General features: G+C 38.3%; 1 protein-coding gene and 1 pseudogene across 1 annotated transcript; both read left to right on the top strand.

Moving 5' to 3' along the window:
- Window positions 1-386: 386 nt before the first annotated feature.
- On the top strand, window positions 387-13,688 carry LOC131797000 (uncharacterized). The gene is made up of 18 exons (XM_066170719.1): window positions 387-532; window positions 727-1,085; window positions 1,643-1,807; window positions 2,155-2,262; window positions 2,417-2,542; window positions 3,249-3,345; window positions 4,008-4,226; window positions 4,649-5,028; window positions 5,603-5,770; window positions 5,952-6,062; window positions 6,582-6,698; window positions 6,903-6,993; window positions 7,554-7,928; window positions 8,229-8,339; window positions 8,560-8,670; window positions 9,592-9,702; window positions 9,986-10,077; window positions 11,982-13,688. The coding sequence occupies exons 1-18, from the start codon at window positions 460-462 to the stop codon at window positions 12,636-12,638; spliced, it is 3,471 nt and encodes a 1,156-aa protein (XP_066026816.1). The 5' UTR covers window positions 387-459; the 3' UTR covers window positions 12,639-13,688.
- A 1,594-nt stretch (window positions 13,689-15,282) lies between these two features.
- LOC131788260 (mitomycin biosynthesis 6-O-methyltransferase-like) lies at window positions 15,283-17,063 on the top strand (annotated as a pseudogene).
- The last annotated feature ends 17 nt before the right edge of the window (window positions 17,064-17,080 follow it).

The following is a 17,080-nucleotide window of genomic DNA, read 5'->3' as shown; positions in this document are numbered from 1 at the left end:
GCTAAATACTGGCAGAGGTCCACCATAGTAAATTCTTAATCGGGCGAAGCACGTGCGATACGTGACCTGCTGACTTGGACATTTTTGCGGATAACCTTCAAGGTTCTACCAAGGCTTTTATAGGCTTAATCTTCATAGGTGGATATACCCGATACTTGATAATTCTCAGAAATTTAACATGTCCCTTTCTCTAATCTTTGCTGATCAAAACAGAGATTCTCAGGGGAAGCACAAAAATTCGAAGTGTGCTGATCCTCTTTTTTTCCTTATTTATTCCTTCGATTAAAAATTATTATCTCCCAAACATTTACGTAGAAACAAGTATGGAGAAATTGTTACCACAACAGACGATAGAATGAATATAAAGGTAACGTGAAACATTTGCTAGAAGCACAAAAGGTTCGTGAAGCGTACGAGCTTGAACGCTGCTCCTTTCATGGTCTGTTGTTTATCCGCAAAATGAGGGTGTTACCCGGAACTCACTTATTGGCGGTGCTTTTCGTTGTATGCAAAATTGCCTTAATGGTTGAAGGTAAGAGGAACTGCTTTTAAAGTTATTAGATTCTGCAATCATTTTCCGGCGAGATAAACGATCGATAGATTGGATCGAAAGAGAAGATTGGCATGCAAGCGGTGAGAATTGGATGAGATGTCGTTGCATTTGCAAAGAGATCCCCGTTATTCTCTAAATTCGCTTTAAATTCTATCGTTTTATTTATTATTTAGGACAATCTCTGGTCCAAGATGGAAAGATCAACTTCACTGTGTCATATCCTGACTTGCTTTACTGCACGAACGTGCAGTTCCCTCGTACATTCTCCAGCTCGAGAAATGTAAGGGTGATAGCGTCCATCGGGTATGAGTCCAGTACTCGCAACGTACACGACTCGGCTGTTGTGTGGACGTCGGACGTAACACAGAACAGTTTTCGCGTATGTGCGTTGGAGTCGGGACTTGGAACAAATGGATCCGCCGTCGTGAACTGGATTTCATTTCGAGGTGCCCCTTCTGGAATGTTGGATGGCACCGCCTCCTTCAGTGCATTTACCAGTGGAACAAAATGTGAAAGAGTTACCTTTGTTCAGGTACTCCTATGACCTATTTAGCCTTTACGGTACCTAAAAAAATTCAATGCCGATTTTCCTCTTACTCTTCTTTACAACAACAAAAACTACAACAGAAGCAACAATACCACAAATATTTCTTCGTATAGCGTGTAGTCAACTGCTTCATGAATTGTGTCACGTTTTCAGTCAACTGTTCCAATGTCATCGTTCAAATGCTTTAAAAGAGAGTTTCCTAGAAAAGAGTATCATTACTTGAAACAAAGAGAAGATTTGCGGAAAATGAGCGGAACATAGACGTATTAAACTGATATGAAACTGAAGGGAGGGTCGTAACCTGGTTTGAAAAGTAAGTGGTCTGGTATCTGTTACTGTCTTCATTATACTCGCGGCACTTTAATGTAAATCCGTGTCATTTAATTTCATAAGTTTGTTTTCTTAGCACTCAAAGGTTTGCAACGAGTTGAGAGTGCTTAACTTAATAGATTGCTGGCAGTTCGTAAGGTCAAATCTAAACGTGATTTGTATCATGCAAGTCTGAGTTCAAGACAATTTTTTCTCCTTTATCCTATTTGCAGCGATTTGCGTCAATTCCTAAAGTGCTGGCTACAGTACGTCATTCTGTCAGCAACAAGCCACAGGACGCTATGAATGTCTGGGTTGAAGAACTCAAGGCGGATTATTTCAGATTGTGCCTTAGGGAAGTGAAAACATTTGATGGAAAGCATCAAAATTTAAAAGTGGCAAGTTTGACTAGTATAATTCTAGTTCATAGAAGCATTTGTAGAAATATTTTGGTTTGTTCATTGAATGGTTTCCTTTGAACAAATGGTGAAGTAAATTGATTCCGGATTATGAGATAAGTGTGTCAGGTTCTTCACAGTTATATTAATCCGAATAAGAGCTCTTTTCACTTTTGACGGGTTCCTCGACAAATTCTGAAGTAAAAGGATTCAGGAAGTTTTAGCCGGATTATGAGATAAGTGTGTCAGGGTCTTCAAACTTTTGTTACTCTGAATAAGAGCACTTTTCACTTTTGACCGGTTGTTTTCAGCCGAATTGTTTAAAAAAAATGCCATTCAATTGTTAGGATTGGCTGGCATTTACACACGGAGGTATTCAACTTACATTTCACGGAAAATTGTTGTTTGAAAATGGCGGAGCTCCTCGGGAAAAGGACAATTTCGCTTTTTGCAAGGTAAGTCGAAGACTCGATTTTCTTTAAAGTAACACAAGAACACCTTTCAAGTAAACCGGAGAAAGTGATTTAAGCCAAGTAATATAAGTTTGTAGTTAATATTTACTCTGTTCTGTAATACTCAATTGTACTGATGTCAACTTTTTCTTTATAGGTACACAACTTTACCGATGAATTTTATGCACCCCCTGTAGTCATAGTAACAGTAAATCATCTGTACGTTAGCAAGAATGTATATTCCATCAAGCCAGAGAACAATGTTCTTAATACTTGGATTGAGGTAAAGTGTTATAACTCGTGCCTCTGTGAATATAATTTCCTTTTGGATCACTAATAACGTTTTTTTCTCCATAGAAATCTTTGTGGCTCAGAATTTAAACCCACACCTTACCTGGGATTCAAGCCTTTTAAAAATAAATATCACTTTTAAATGCTCAAAAATATATAAAGAGCCTACCATTGTCACCTCTTTAAAAAAAAAGAACCTTTTATTCCCGGTGGTGGGGTGGGGGGGGGGGAGGTGTTCTTGAGTCGATACCTTTACCTTATTATATTTCATTTACACCCCATCCTTAGTTAGTCACTTTTGGGCGAATATCATTTCCACAATCCCAATTTAGTCACTTTCAGTTCATGTATCTGCCTTATAAAGCCTCTAAGAAAGTCATCCTAAAATGAATTGACTCATTTGACGGTGAATTCTCCCATTTTAAAAACACTACTTACCAGAATTTACTTCCCCACAAAATCCTGGAAATGCAACCTCCATTACAGTCAATCCAGTCGTGAAAATGCGGTTCCACCCAGCGGCACATCTCCACAAGCCTATTAATAGAAAATACTTTTCCTCAGGCTCTTACTATCGATGAACTCAGGAAAACTTCTTTTTTTACTTCAGTTTTTGTTATCTCAGAGAATCACAGATATTGAAATACTTTGCATTATCACAATTAAACTAATCCGATTGCTGGTTTTTTTTTCAACAGGAAATAACGATCTCATCGTTCCGTGTGTGTGTAAAAGACTTGGCAGGAATGGAAAGTCAACACGATCCTGTTACTTTGGATTACGTTGTTATTGGAGGTAGATAGATTGGTCAGGTCTTGTAGCGTATATATGATATGTCTCGACCAAGCAGTTTTTTTCAATATTTCATTATAATAATTTTTTAATGTTTCAAGTAGAACTATAACTGCCTATGACACAATGCACAATTACAACGCTTAACGTAAAAATACTTCCAAGAAATTTTTTCACCGCTCTAAAGAATTTTTTTATTCGGAAAATTCTACTTAAACCTAGTGCAGTTCTTACAGTTATGTCACAATACTAAACGCGTTTAGCAGAACACTACTTTATCAAACAAAGCTAAGATTAGATTAAGCCATCTTCGCTCCTGTTGGGAGGCATAGGACACCAACCATGAACATGACTCTACTTGTGGCAGTTCTCTCTGGGTCCTTTCAAGTGATGTTCCACCTAGCTTTTGGCTGAGAGAAGCTATCAAAGGAAGTAATTACCAAACAAACTAACGATACTACCACTTAAAAAACAATTCTCAAAGACCAGCTCAAAGTCCTTCCATATAGAAAATAAAGAGTTACTAAAGTCATCCTAGGTGAGTGTTGTGACTTTTAACTATGTTTGAGAAATTTTTAAGTGTAACACAACTGATAAGAGAAGATTACCTTGTAGTACTCAGTTTTTGTAAGGATTCTATTCTTGTTGATATTTAAAATTCGCAGATCGTGATCCTTGCATCAATGTTTCTTGTAATTATTTTGCCGTCTGCAAGGCATTTGGACCCAAAGATGCCAGGTGCATATGCGTAGACAATTGTCCATCGTACGACGAGCCTGTTTGTTCATCAAATGGAACCACCTACGACAACGAGTGCATCTTCCAGAGAGAAATGTGCCACTTGAAGGCCAATTTTACTCTGTATCACCCGGGTGATTGTACAGGTAACTTGTATCAGAGTTCGAATGGTTACAGAGATCTTAGAAATATTTTTCTTGATACAATCTATGAAAGGAAACTACGAGCGAGAGTATCTTCCTTTTGAAGCTTCATTTTGAAACTTTATTAGATTCCGAGTTTACTGAAGAAAACTTAGTGGTGCAAAGAAAGTTTTTAGTTTGATGCAGATTATAAGGTGGAAATGGCAGAAGAAAGAGTGCTAATCTACACATGTTAGAAACGAAAAACGATGTCATGGTTCCTAATGCTACGAAAAGTTGGGACGGAAAATCTTAGAATGTTTTAATGCAGACGCATTTTGGACAGGGTTCAAAGAGTCTAGCTTCGTCCATGCTAGTTGCTTGCATATCGTGCTCGTCCTTGAATATTAGAAACAGGTAGAGATTTTTGCGTTCTTTTTCTGCAGGATTCCCTTCACAGAAAGGTCGTCATCGTCTTCATCACCACCCAAACTGGGCTGAAGCAGTTTGTGAACAGGTTTCACTGGTTCCTTATGTCTTCTATCCTGACAAACCCGTTCACGTACAAGTATCTGTTAATCACGTCAACTTCTCGGATCCTTCCTATGTCCACGAGGCTGTTGTGGCCTGGGTCGAGGATTTAAGGGAAAACAATTTTACAGTTTGTGTCACTCAAGCTGGGAGGAATGAAAAAAAAAATGGAAAAACATTCGCTACGGTTGATTGGTTAGCATACCAGGGGGCCCCTGACGGGGGAGTGTCAGGTGAAATGGACATGCCGACATGGTGGACTGGAACGAACTGCCTTACAGTTTCGCTTCCTCCGGTTAGTTGGCCACACCCTGCAATAATGTATATATATATATATATATATATATATATATAAATGTGGGGGTAGAGTCTAGCTTGGCTTAAAGTGCTCAATGCTGTGGTGGCAGAGCTAAGTATACATAAGTTAAAGAATTAAAGAGGACGCATCGATTCTCTGTGACTCTGAGTTTCGCGCCTAAGCTAAAAGTTCTGTCTGACGAGCGCTTAGGAGCGAAATTCAGAGTCACAGAGAATCGATGCGTCTTCTTTAATTCTTGAACTTACACATATTTATGTATATATATATATATATATATATATATATATATATACATATAGTCGCCATTCCATTAGTTATTTATAATCACGCTATTTATCCTCTAAATTCATTGTTTTATATATATATATGTAGGTATGTATGCATGTATGTATGTATGGTGATAAAATGTAGAAGAATAAGATTATTTATGTTGTGGAGATATTATATCAACGTAGAGGTTGGACTACATTCCCAAGACTTAATGAGCAGCCGTTCTTAGCCGTAGAGCTGTTGGTGCCTGTCTGTTAATTCTGAGTTAATGCTGCTGCAGAAAAAGTTCAAATCACTTCCTACCGTCCTCGTATCGGCCGAGCATGAAAGGCGGGGAGTGAAGCATGATGCGTCTTCTGTCTGGGTGGAAGATTTGACCACAACTTCTTTCAAGATCTGTATCAGAGAACTGCAGAACTTTGATGGGGCTCACCAAAGCATCCATGTGGTAAGCAGTTTTAGGTTATAGTTTTTCACAAGGTTGAGTAATGTTTCATAATTTAAGGAAAGTCTTATTCTCTGTAAAGTTTTAACGACGATGAGAAGCTCATTTTCCGTCTTTTTCTTACTCCTACCAGAATAGAGTTGAATATACTTTTCATATGGTTTAACCTTTGTTTTTATAAAAGGATTGGATGGCATTCGAAGAACTTCATCAACCCTTGTTTAGAGAACATGGCTCCTTATACTTTGCCAACGGGAAACAACCATCCAAAGAATTTAACTATGCTTTTTGCGAGGTATGTTTGGTTCACAGTGCGTGTATTGAGGATTTTTGATTCACTCAATCACCCACTCACTCGCGATGCACACATGCACCATGCACCCAGTGAATCACTGAATCCCTCACTTACTAAATCCCACACGCATTTTCTTGATAACTCATTGAATTTCTCACTGACTCATTCTGTCACTCGATTAATCACTAACTCATTAAGCTTTTACCGCCTTTCCATGAGCTTTTTTACTGAAATTCACATGAAACTTACTCATCAACCCGCGTTATTACATATTGACCGTCTGAAGTTTATGTAAGCCATCCACCCGCCATGAAAATAAGAGCCGCAGGGCAGTCCATTAATTTAAAGACTAACCTAGCGGATTTCCTCGCTCTAGTTTTCATATGTATTCTCTTAGGATAATTCATCTCTTCTTTCAAAGTCCTGAAAAGGATGTTTTGGAATCTTAAAGATATTGCTAGATGCACTCTCAGCTACTTCCTGTTTCACGGATTTGTTGTTTTTTATTTGTTTCAATAGGATGTTGTTTTCAAAAAGCCCTACAACGACTCTCCAGCAATTTTGGTATCTGCTAATCACTCAACAAATGGAGGAAACCTTAATCCACTGTATAACTCCGTATCAGCCTGGGTTGAGGTTAGTGATATCTGGTATCTGTGCTGAAGTAGTGCTTTTGCAATTATAATAATTATTATTGCTATTATTATTATTATTATTATTATTATTATGTAAGTATTCAGCATTGTACAACGTACAAGGTACTAGAGATACTTAGCTCTTTACTGATACTTAACTGTGATCCTCTCAGCCGTTAGATTGTATTCCTCTTTGTCTTTGTAGTACATCAACAAGACTGGCTTCAGAGCATGCGTGAAGGAGTTATTTGTGAACCAGCATGATCCTCTCTCTGTTTCATATGCAGTTATGCCAGGTTAGATATATCACGTTTGGTACATAGAGAGAAACGATGGTTGTTCAGAAATATTTGCCAATTATCTTGACTTAGGTTTGGACTAAAAAAGTGAGTTGTTACCCGAAAGAAAGGAAGATGTAAACTGGTGTATGAAACGAATCATAATAAAGTTCGGATATAGCACGCGCTTTCATGAGTTGTTTTATCAGAGTGTAAAACACGGAGCTAAAGCTGTCATGCCATCTGCCATTTTGTACAATTCCGACCATTTCCCGGACTTCTTCAGTGTTCTGACACCTTCCTGTGTGCTCTACAAAAGTACAGAGCAAAGTCAATGCTTCTTTAGTTGTTAAATAATACCGAGAAATAAACGTTTGATAGCTTGTCTCAAAATTTTTTGAATGAAACGACTGCTATCGATAATGACATTATCGTGAATGTAACGAACAAACTTATGATTACCCCATAATGAAAGACAAGCACTATTTGATACGATAATATTTTTGAGCAAAGTTTTGCTAGTTGTTAAATAGATTCAAGTTTAAATGAGACTTTTGTTGTTTCTCTACCTAACTCAGATGTATGTGAGCCAGGTTGGAGTTTCTACAATGGCTCCTGTTTCTACACGAGTGATACCTGTGAGACATGGTCCAACGCCAGTACAATCTGCAGAAGAATGGGGGCTAACTTACCCGCTATTGAAAGTCAGGAAGAGAATGTCTACATTCAACACAGACACAATGGTGAAAAGGCCTGGATCGGTTTGAATGACATTGCTATCGAGGGATTATTCACCTGGGTGGATGGATGTCCTGATAAATTCCGCTACTGGGCAGAGAGTCAACCAAATGACTTTCGGGGGGAGGACTGCGTACACACTCTTGGTCCCGGGCACGGTTACATGTGGAATGATGTGGATTGTACTGCTTGTCATAAATATACATGCAAAAAGGGTGTGAAATGATTGTTTATTTATTTATTTATTTTTGATGACTCATATTTTGATTTAGTCGCCGGACAGCGGTGTCCGTCTTTGGAACTCGAGATGTTTTGGAGCCTTATTTACTTGAACTATTTGTTAAAAAGAGACTTACAACCAATTTCTTGGTATGTTGTAAATGAATTAGCGTCGTTGCGGTTATCACTTTGCTTTCATAGTTACATACATAGTTATTTCGTCCACCATTCCTTCAATATCGGTGATGTTTGATGTTGTGTATTAACAATTTCAATACTCAAATACCTATCAACAGATTATGATGAATGTACTAGCAACCCATGTTTAAACGGAGGTACATGTGTCAATGGTAAAAGAAAGTTTAGTTGTATTTGTCCTGCAACACACAAGGGAGACCTATGTGAAGGCGAGCATCATATCTGTAATTTCCTTTTGATCATTATGAAGTCACACAGACAAAAATTCATAATTGCTTAGGTTTATCAAAACTGTTTGGAGTTTGATACTTCTTTAAGCATTTTCGATTCCCTTCCACGGTGCTCGAAGTTAAAAGTGAGTACTACCTCACAGGTGAACCTCGTTTCTGGTTTTTAACTCCTTAGTTATATATTTTTATTCTTACACAGAGATTGATGAGTGCTCCAGCAGCCCCTGTTTAAATGGTGGTACTTGTACTGATGGAGTCAACAATTTTACATGTTCCTGCCCATCGCCGTATTTTGGACATAGATGTCAAGGTGATATGATACCTAAAATAGAATTTTATTGTTATGAACTACTAAAATTAAAGTGTTAGGGAACTTCTAAAATTAGGAATGTTTTGACTAAGTGTTTGGGAATTTCTTAGGCCTGTTAGATTATCTTGAAATCCTCATGCCAATCTTGTGAGGCTTGATTTATTCTTACCTTTTTAGTGATGTGTCCTTGACCGTTGTAGTAGGACTTAATTCTCGTACGATAATCGTCATCATTAGTCGTATTTAGGTTTGTCTTTGACCTTGCTTAGAGTCCTCAACGGGGAGTTTTGTTTAGCTTTTTAGTTCTCGAAGATTGGTTATTGTTAAGTTCTTTGCTGTTCATATCGACTGTCTTGTGAGATTGTTCTGGTTGGCGCTCTAAAAATATGTTTATTTTGCCAAGGTCAGTTATCTCGTAGGCCCAAATATGCCTACCGATGGGGTATTGAAGAGTGTGTACTTAGGAGCTGAATTATTAGAAGAGGTTCTGAGTCTCAGAGAGTGAAACAAAGTTCCTGAGCAGACTCCCATACTTTGCTCGAGTTGCTCAAGTTAGTTAACTCTAACTGTCCAACATTATAGATAAAGGACGTTGCATATGGTAAATTAACGCATCATGAAATCTTTAACAAGATTGGTGGTTTAAGAGTATTTTAGCAGAGGACAACGTCAAGGTGAAGCTGGGTTACTCGATGCAAATCACGGTCAGGATTTAACACGACCTCCTGACTGAAAAACCTATAAAACTACTTTCCACATCACGGAAAGAGTAGACTGAATCAGAATTTTTGACTTTAAAATGTTTCATTTAGAGCTAGATTCCTCTAACATCTCAGGAACAATGCATGAATATATAAAGACTTATGTTTAATAGATCTTGGTGTATAAAATGTATAAAGTGTCATTTATTTTTTCACTTAGAAACGGATGAATGCCAGTCCAATCCCTGCCAAAACGGTGGAACTTGCATAGATGGCGTATATAACTTTACTTGTGCGTGTTCCAGCTATCATTCAGGATCACGATGTGAAGGTATGCTAATTGGTGTTTTTTCTTAGGCAACTTTCATATGGCTTTAATTAGGACGTTGGAATGTCAATTCCTTTTTGAAAAATTTTGGGATAAATAGAAAAAGGGATGAGTACAAAAAGGGCAGATAAATGGCGTAAGTTATGAATTGAAATAATAGTCGAGCGAAAAACTCAAGTTTCAATGAACCTAACTGCTGTACATAACGTAAAAATATCAATACACCTGTGTGTTTTCTTTATTTTTCCTCCATGCGTTTTACAATTGATGATGGAATCTTATTAAGTTGCAACAGCCACATCCTGCAAGAGTCACTATGCAGTGGGAAGGACCTCAAGTGGAACTTATTACTTAAGTGTATCAGGGTATACTTTCCAGGTAACTCTTTATCCTATCTATTACAACATTCTTGTTTTCCCCTAAGGTCTGCAGTTTCTTTACTACTTTTCCATTAAAAGGAACGTCAACTTAAACCTTGCAGTAACCGCTAACTCCTCCCCCCGTAGTAATCACCTAGGAAATGTTTTTTGTTTATAACTTTTCGTGTTAAATAACAATAGAAAGTAGAGATCCCCGATTTCCGAGAACATGGTGAATTGTTTTTCTTTTTGGCCGATAGACGAGGTTAACTGATGCAGTGGTCTTAAATTGCTCTTGAATGAGCACAGTGACCTAAATTTTTTTTCGCATAATTGTGGTATTAAGAGTTATTCCCTTGAAAATACAAAAATTAAAAATATAATAATCACCGGAAGAATAAAAAAGATGATAGCGAGATCCGTTCTCCGAGGATTGAAATTATGACCTTAAAAGGAAATTTACGAAGAACGTTCAGAGTCTGAATAGTTTAAAACTGGGTGATTTTCCAAAGGCTATATGTGCTCGAAACTTTCTACCCAATGAAGTGCATTTTCAAGCGTTCAAGCGTTACTTTAAAAACCCTGAGTTTGCTTCCAAGTAACACGTGCAAAATGTTTAGCGTGAACCGATGAAATAACGAGCGTGACTAGTACCAGCACAGGCTTAAATGGGTTAAGATCATCATATCCCTCAAGTAAGAACTGTAAACGGAAGAGTTTGACAAAAATCTTTCGACACTTCACGAACACGTTCGTCAGCGATAGATCAGCGGCGACTTTTATAAAGCTTACATTTGAAGTTCAAATCGTTTGACTTATTTTTGAACTTACATTTTGCTGGAAGTGTCATCAAAACAGAAGAAATGTGTTTTTTTGTCTACATCAATGGGGAATAGTTTATGGTAAACGCAGCAAACATTTTGAGATGCTAAGAAGTCTGTCTTTCTACAAGCAGTTACTATCACCGAACGCAAATTTAAGATGAAATGGCAAAACGGACATGAGGTCTATTATTCTGACCTGCGTTGTGCCGAGAGTGTTTCCGGATAATTCATGCGCTACATCTAAAGTTGCGTGATGTTCGAGACACATGTTTTCGAACACTCAGCTTCCCCTTGTTAAGTGAAGATGTTCAGTTCCTCTGGTTCCTTTCGTCGACTGCTTTGTATGGCACGGTGTTTTATTAGAATTGGTATATTTTGGTCGCCTAAGGCTATCTATCTACCAAAATACATTTTTGTCATAGCGATAGATAGTAGGATTGAGAATAGAAATATAAGGCAAACGTTTTGGCCAATATGAGGTCGGGTAGGACGCTCTAGAGTTTTTGAGTCCTCTCTTTCTTGTGCACGACACTACCATAAGCCGCTCTACATTCCAAGAGTTTTTGGATTCCTTCTTTCCCAGTAAAACTTTCATTTTCACTCTCTTTCGATTGCTTTCAAATTATGATATACCGAGTAGGTGATATATTCATTGTTTTAGCATCGTAGAAGAGGTTTCAGTTGCGTTTGCGATTAATGTCTTTTTTTTTTTGGGCTTTTTTGGCTTTGTTTTGTTTAGGTTTTACAAGTATGCCTTTAAATGGTTTAGAGCATTGATTCACGCACAAATTCCAAAAGAAATTCCTAACCATAAAACTATATCCTAAAGCGATCCTTGTAATTAGAACTGGGTAAAGTTACCCACAACAATTTGCAGTTGTCATTTTATCGCATATCAAACATATTTCCTGAAAAACAGTATTTTAATGATTTTCAGCTCTTCTGTTTCCCATCATATGTTGAAAATCAAATATCTGTAGGGCCATAAGCTGGTAGCTGAATATATCCTTATATATGATTAATAAATTATACGACTTTCGAAGAAGAAGACATCCTAATAATCCACATCCTGAAGTTATATCCTTCCGCTTACTTCCAGGTTTATTGCGACATGTCGGGAAACTCAGGTGGATGGACACTCATTGCGCGGTTTTCAAACGCTGATGGGAAAAATTGGATGAGAGATGACGCTTACTGGTGGTACGATATCCAGTCTTCGCAGGGGTCCCCTACAAGTACATCCACTAACTCTGACATGATATCAGAAGCATTCTGGAAGGTGCAGGGAAGCGAGATTAAAATCACACGCAGTGACGATAGTTCAAACTCTGCTCTTCTTCGTACATATAATAACTGCTTTGGTGGAAAAACATACAGAGGATTCATGTCCGCTTATGGGAAGTTTAGTTACCGTAACGTTTGGTCCAATAATCAGTGTCTTGGTAGCTGCCCAGTGTACTTTGGTGGATTGTACCAGACCACTGTTGGCTTTAGTCAAGCGCACTGCAGTGGCAATATTCAAGGAAGCTACCGCATTGGATTCTGGTGTCAGTGGGATGCAGGCGATGGTTCAGTTATGATGTTTGGAGGAGGAGGAAGTGGATGCGACCGAGCGGATCATGGTATTGGGATCACTGAGAATGACTACGGAGGATTTGAAGAATGGAGTGATAATGGGGAGATTGATTTTGGAAATAAAGCCAACAACTACAACTCTCCCACTACTTCTTACGCCTTGAATTTATGGATTCGTTAGAAGAGGAACATTCATTGCTGATTTAATCCATCTCTAGACGAAAAAAAAAAAAAAACAGGCAACAGGCTGTTTCTTCTAAGGCCATTTTTAGCTTGTTAAAATAGAACGGGAACCTTAGCCGCATATTAACAAGGCTCATTCCTCCCTGATTTTCTAACAATTACTCCATGAGCGCGCGTATGGTAAATAGCTGGGGATGCGCGTAGCGCCGAGCTGGTTATAATTAATCTCATATCCAACATGCGTGAATGGAATAATTGTTTTTTTTTAAATTTTCTACCCAAGTTTTCCACTCAATGCCATGGGGTTGGGGCCGCTTTTGCATCTGAGCCCATGCAACGGTTGCTATGTGAATGGGAAGGGGAGGAAAAACGTGTTTTGATGTGATTTTTCTCGAGATATTATCGTTACACACCAAGACCTCATTTACTAAAGCAGACATACTCTGTTTTTCCAATGGAATTCTATTCTACCTTAAAATTGTAAGACGCATATAAATACTTAAAAGTTGCCTAAAGTTGATTACTCATGCCTATATATCATATACCAAAAGTACATGAAAAACAAGAGAATTTACACTTGTATTGCGATACGAAAACGCAATATACCTAAGTAAAAGACTTTGGATACCTGAGTAACCGAAACCCTCTGTCGTGCCTGAATATAAACGAACATTTGAGTTGTAACAGTATTGTAGGTGATTTGAGGTAGACTTTTTTTATCTGGATAATTACACAATGGAAAGTTAGATCTTCTGATTTTAGACTAACAAAAATGATTAACTATGCAACAATTAAGAGGTTCGGTTCCCGGACGATGTAGCAACGCTGGTTACCTGCTTTAATTTTTTTTTTTATCTACGTTAAAATCCAGGACTAATTATTAACTCGTGGCTACGAAACAGAAGCAAGGTAAAGCAGATTTTACCCAGTCAGAGCCATATTTTGTAATTATTTTGAGCAAAAACGTTTATTTTACTTAAAATTGCCGTAGCTTAATTAAATTTGATCATCCTTTTTCAGTTAAACGCAAGTTCCTTGTTTGTTTTATTGCATATAGTGTCTTCAAGACAGTCGCCCCACCATCCACGCACCCCACGACTATTTGCATCCTAAAAACTTCCACCAGTATCACCCCCCACGGGGAGGATTTGTCTTTCCGTCAGTTTTGCAGAAGGTTTAAATTTGCAGCTCGTATGATAGACGGAAATTTTTAAAAATTCCGCGTGTATTTTAAAACTGTTTCCGCCATTGTTCCAAATTGACCATATACGGTCATTTTTAATTATTTAACAAAGCCTATTGTTATTTACTTAGACTTTCACTCAACAAAACGAGCACTGTGATTGGTTGATTCTTGGTCACGTGCCCCTGATCAAATTCAAATGTATCCCGACCAGAATACAATTGCGCAGTTGTTGCCCGCGCACCGAATGCATCAGTACGTTTTTGCCATGTGATTACTTCAGAGAAAGTCTAAATATATAACAAAGCACTTAATGTATGGTCCCTCAAAGACTAGTTGGTTTTGTTTTCCCTCGAACATCAGGACTCGAGGGAAAATTTTAAAAAAGTTTCACAAGGGTTCCCTTGACACTACCCATGAATTGATTTTCATGTGTCTTCCCTCTGTTTTTTCCTTCCGGCCGGCTGTGCTCTTTGATTTCCACATTGAATGGTATTCTTCTCTATTTGAAAACACCTGGCCTCATTTACCTCTTAACTCCACTTCCCTCTGGCTCACTGCCTATTTCTTTTACTCATAAGAAAGAGTCAGAGAACCCTTTGGCTATATTTCTTCAGTTTAAATATTTATGTGCTGTGAATGATACATTGATGAAATGATGTTCAGTCAAACATTAAGACAAATAAAAAAAAAACTACCAAAAAACTGCTAAGGTACTTTAATAAGTGTGGTTTATGATCATAGACTTAACCTTACAAAGAGAAGCTCATTATTTTTGCGAGACCAAGTACTATAGCAGATATGTACGAATTTTAAAGGGATCGGTAATGGATACTCTGATATGAACATGTTACGGTGACAAAATATTATTAATGATTGATAACGATCACAAACAATGTAATTGACACTTTTAATCGTTTCATATATCAAGTTCATTAGGTTTCAGTTCAGTTCAGTTCTTACACGTGTTTGCTAACCAGTTTTTATTTAACGGGAAACCGGGGACAGAAATCGAATGAAATGGACCGTTGGATAATTGACACAAAAACGCCGGGAAACCATCTATGTCACCACTTGTGTATCTCTCGACTCTTGTGGTTGTTGTTCTTTGTTGTTTTTGTTTGTTTGTTTTTTACAATTTGAAGGAAAAAAATTGTGCGCAACACACCACGGAATCCAAAGTTGCTTGAATCATAATATGCCCTTTTGTTGAGGAAATTTTCAGATCCATTTGGATTCTGCGTGCAAACCTGGAAATTTGTTATTTTTTTCCGTTAGTTGAACATGTATGCCCCGCTCTCATTTCAGTTTGGGAATATGAAACATACTGATCAAATTCATTGTGTGAACGTCACACAACACGTTCCCTTGGAACCCTCTCCCAGTGAGTGTTGCGTGACGAGCTCAAATCGAAATCCGCTGGACGGTGCTCTAAATACAGGACTCCGACGTAAAGAACATGGCCGAAGGAACTTTCAGAGAAGAGAAACTTATTTCATCCATGTTCTTAGGAATATGGAAAAGCCGCTACTTAGTGTCCTGGTATCATTAGGTGTCCCAGAATTGCTGTGTAACTCAGTCACTCCTGTCAGTATTCAAGAGATCGCTGAGCGAACTGGCTGCCACACAGACGAAAAGGTTTACAAGGTTTGAGAACCATGGCTCGGTGGGGAATTGGGGAGGAATTAAGCGAGAAAGACTTTAAGGCCAATCGAGCCATGGAGTTGCTGAGGTGATACAAAGGACCGAGTCTTAGCCATATGGTACGCGAGCGACGAAGTTTGGGCCGCCATGTTGGCTTTTCCAGAGGCAGTCAAAGATAGCGGCGATACAGCGTTTGAACGTGCTCATGGAATGAATAACTACATGTACAGAGCTGAGTAAATGGAGTATTCTGCTCCCGCGAGATCAGGAGATATGGCCTCTGACATGGGTACAAAACAGATCAGAATTCGCAATCAGTTACGATCGTGCAATGAGTATGTTGTCCCAGATGGATTTGGACAACGCGTAGCTAACTTAGCAGTGTACCCCCGCAGTTTACAGTGTACCCCTGGGTCAAGTGCGATCGAATCATGGACATCGGGAGAGGAGAGGGTAAGTTTTTATCCAAGGGGCTGTGAACATATTAAAGGAGTATTACTTGACTTTCCCGATGTAGTCGAGCGTGCCAAATTTTTCCTAGCCAAAAAAAATGTACCAGATCACAGAGTGACATTGCTAAAAGGAGACATCCTGGATGGAATTCCGAAGAGCAAAGAGGTAGATACAATCATTGCGAAAAATTTCCTTTTAATTTTTACAGAAGATGGGATGGTAAAAGTTTTGGAAAACTGTCGTCAAGTTCTTGCTGCACATGGCAAATTTATTATTGTTAACAGTTGCAACCCTGAAGCGAGAGATACGGAGCATAATGTTAACAAAACTGGTTTACATCTGGGTTTCCGTGGCATTCACATCATGGCGATGAGTAGGATGGGACATTTCAGTACAAAGAGTGAGTGGCTGAACTTGATTGACAAGTTGTGCAAGAAAAAGGCTTTTCGACTAAACGCAGTCTATCAGACTAGTGATAGTCCTACATTGTTTGAGCTGGTAAATTGCGAATACATGATTTTGTTTCTTTGTTGTGTGTTCAAAGTGGCCCTTTTCAAGTCGAGGCTATGGATTTAAAAAATTGAATGAACTTTTGACTTCTGTTTGTTGTCCTCAAAAACAAACTGGGAAATATAAGCACGATTTAGAAGCAAAATTAATTATTCCAGCTCAAAGAAAGCACTCACTAGAAGGAAATTATTTTAGGGATTTAGGTTATGTCAATCAGTTTAAAAAACACAGACTGGACCCGAAATTCTGAAGGTGACAGAATTCAATGAGGTGAAGCAGTACAGTTTTGGATGATATTGGTCTGAACTCCTTTACGATTTGATATTATTTCCCTACACCTATGGTAGAATAAAACAATCGTACACACATTACTGTTACTTTATATGTTGAAAGTGAGAAAGCGGAACATGAAGTTGAATGTAAGATGATCATCACATCAAGTCCTTGCTAAATGCTGGCAAAAATCCACCATAGAAAATTCCTAATCAGGCCAAACACGGATAACCTTCAAGGTTCTACCAAGGCTTTCATAGGGTTAATCCTCTTGGAAGATATACCTGATACTTCATTATTCTCAGCAATTAAACACGCCACTTTCTCTACCTTTGCTGATCAAAACAGAGACTCTCAGGGGTAGCACAAAAATTCAA

Source organism: Pocillopora verrucosa, chromosome 1 (assembly GCF_036669915.1).
Source record: "Pocillopora verrucosa isolate sample1 chromosome 1, ASM3666991v2, whole genome shotgun sequence".
Taxonomy (NCBI): Eukaryota; Metazoa; Cnidaria; class Anthozoa; order Scleractinia; family Pocilloporidae; genus Pocillopora; species Pocillopora verrucosa.
This window is presented reverse-complemented; position numbering and strand designations above follow the sequence as displayed.

Excerpts from the sequence above, each read along its gene's own strand:
- LOC131797000 (XM_066170719.1), top strand. The coding sequence starts at position 460 with ATGAGGGTGTTACCCGGAACTCACTTATTGGCGGTGCTTTTCGTTGTA. Across the intron at positions 1,086-1,642 it reads AAAGAGTTACCTTTGTTCAG|CGATTTGCGTCAATTCCTAA; the intron begins GTACTCCTATGA and ends TCCTATTTGCAG. Across the intron at positions 8,340-8,559 it reads CAAGGGAGACCTATGTGAAG|AGATTGATGAGTGCTCCAGC; the intron begins GCGAGCATCATA and ends ATTCTTACACAG.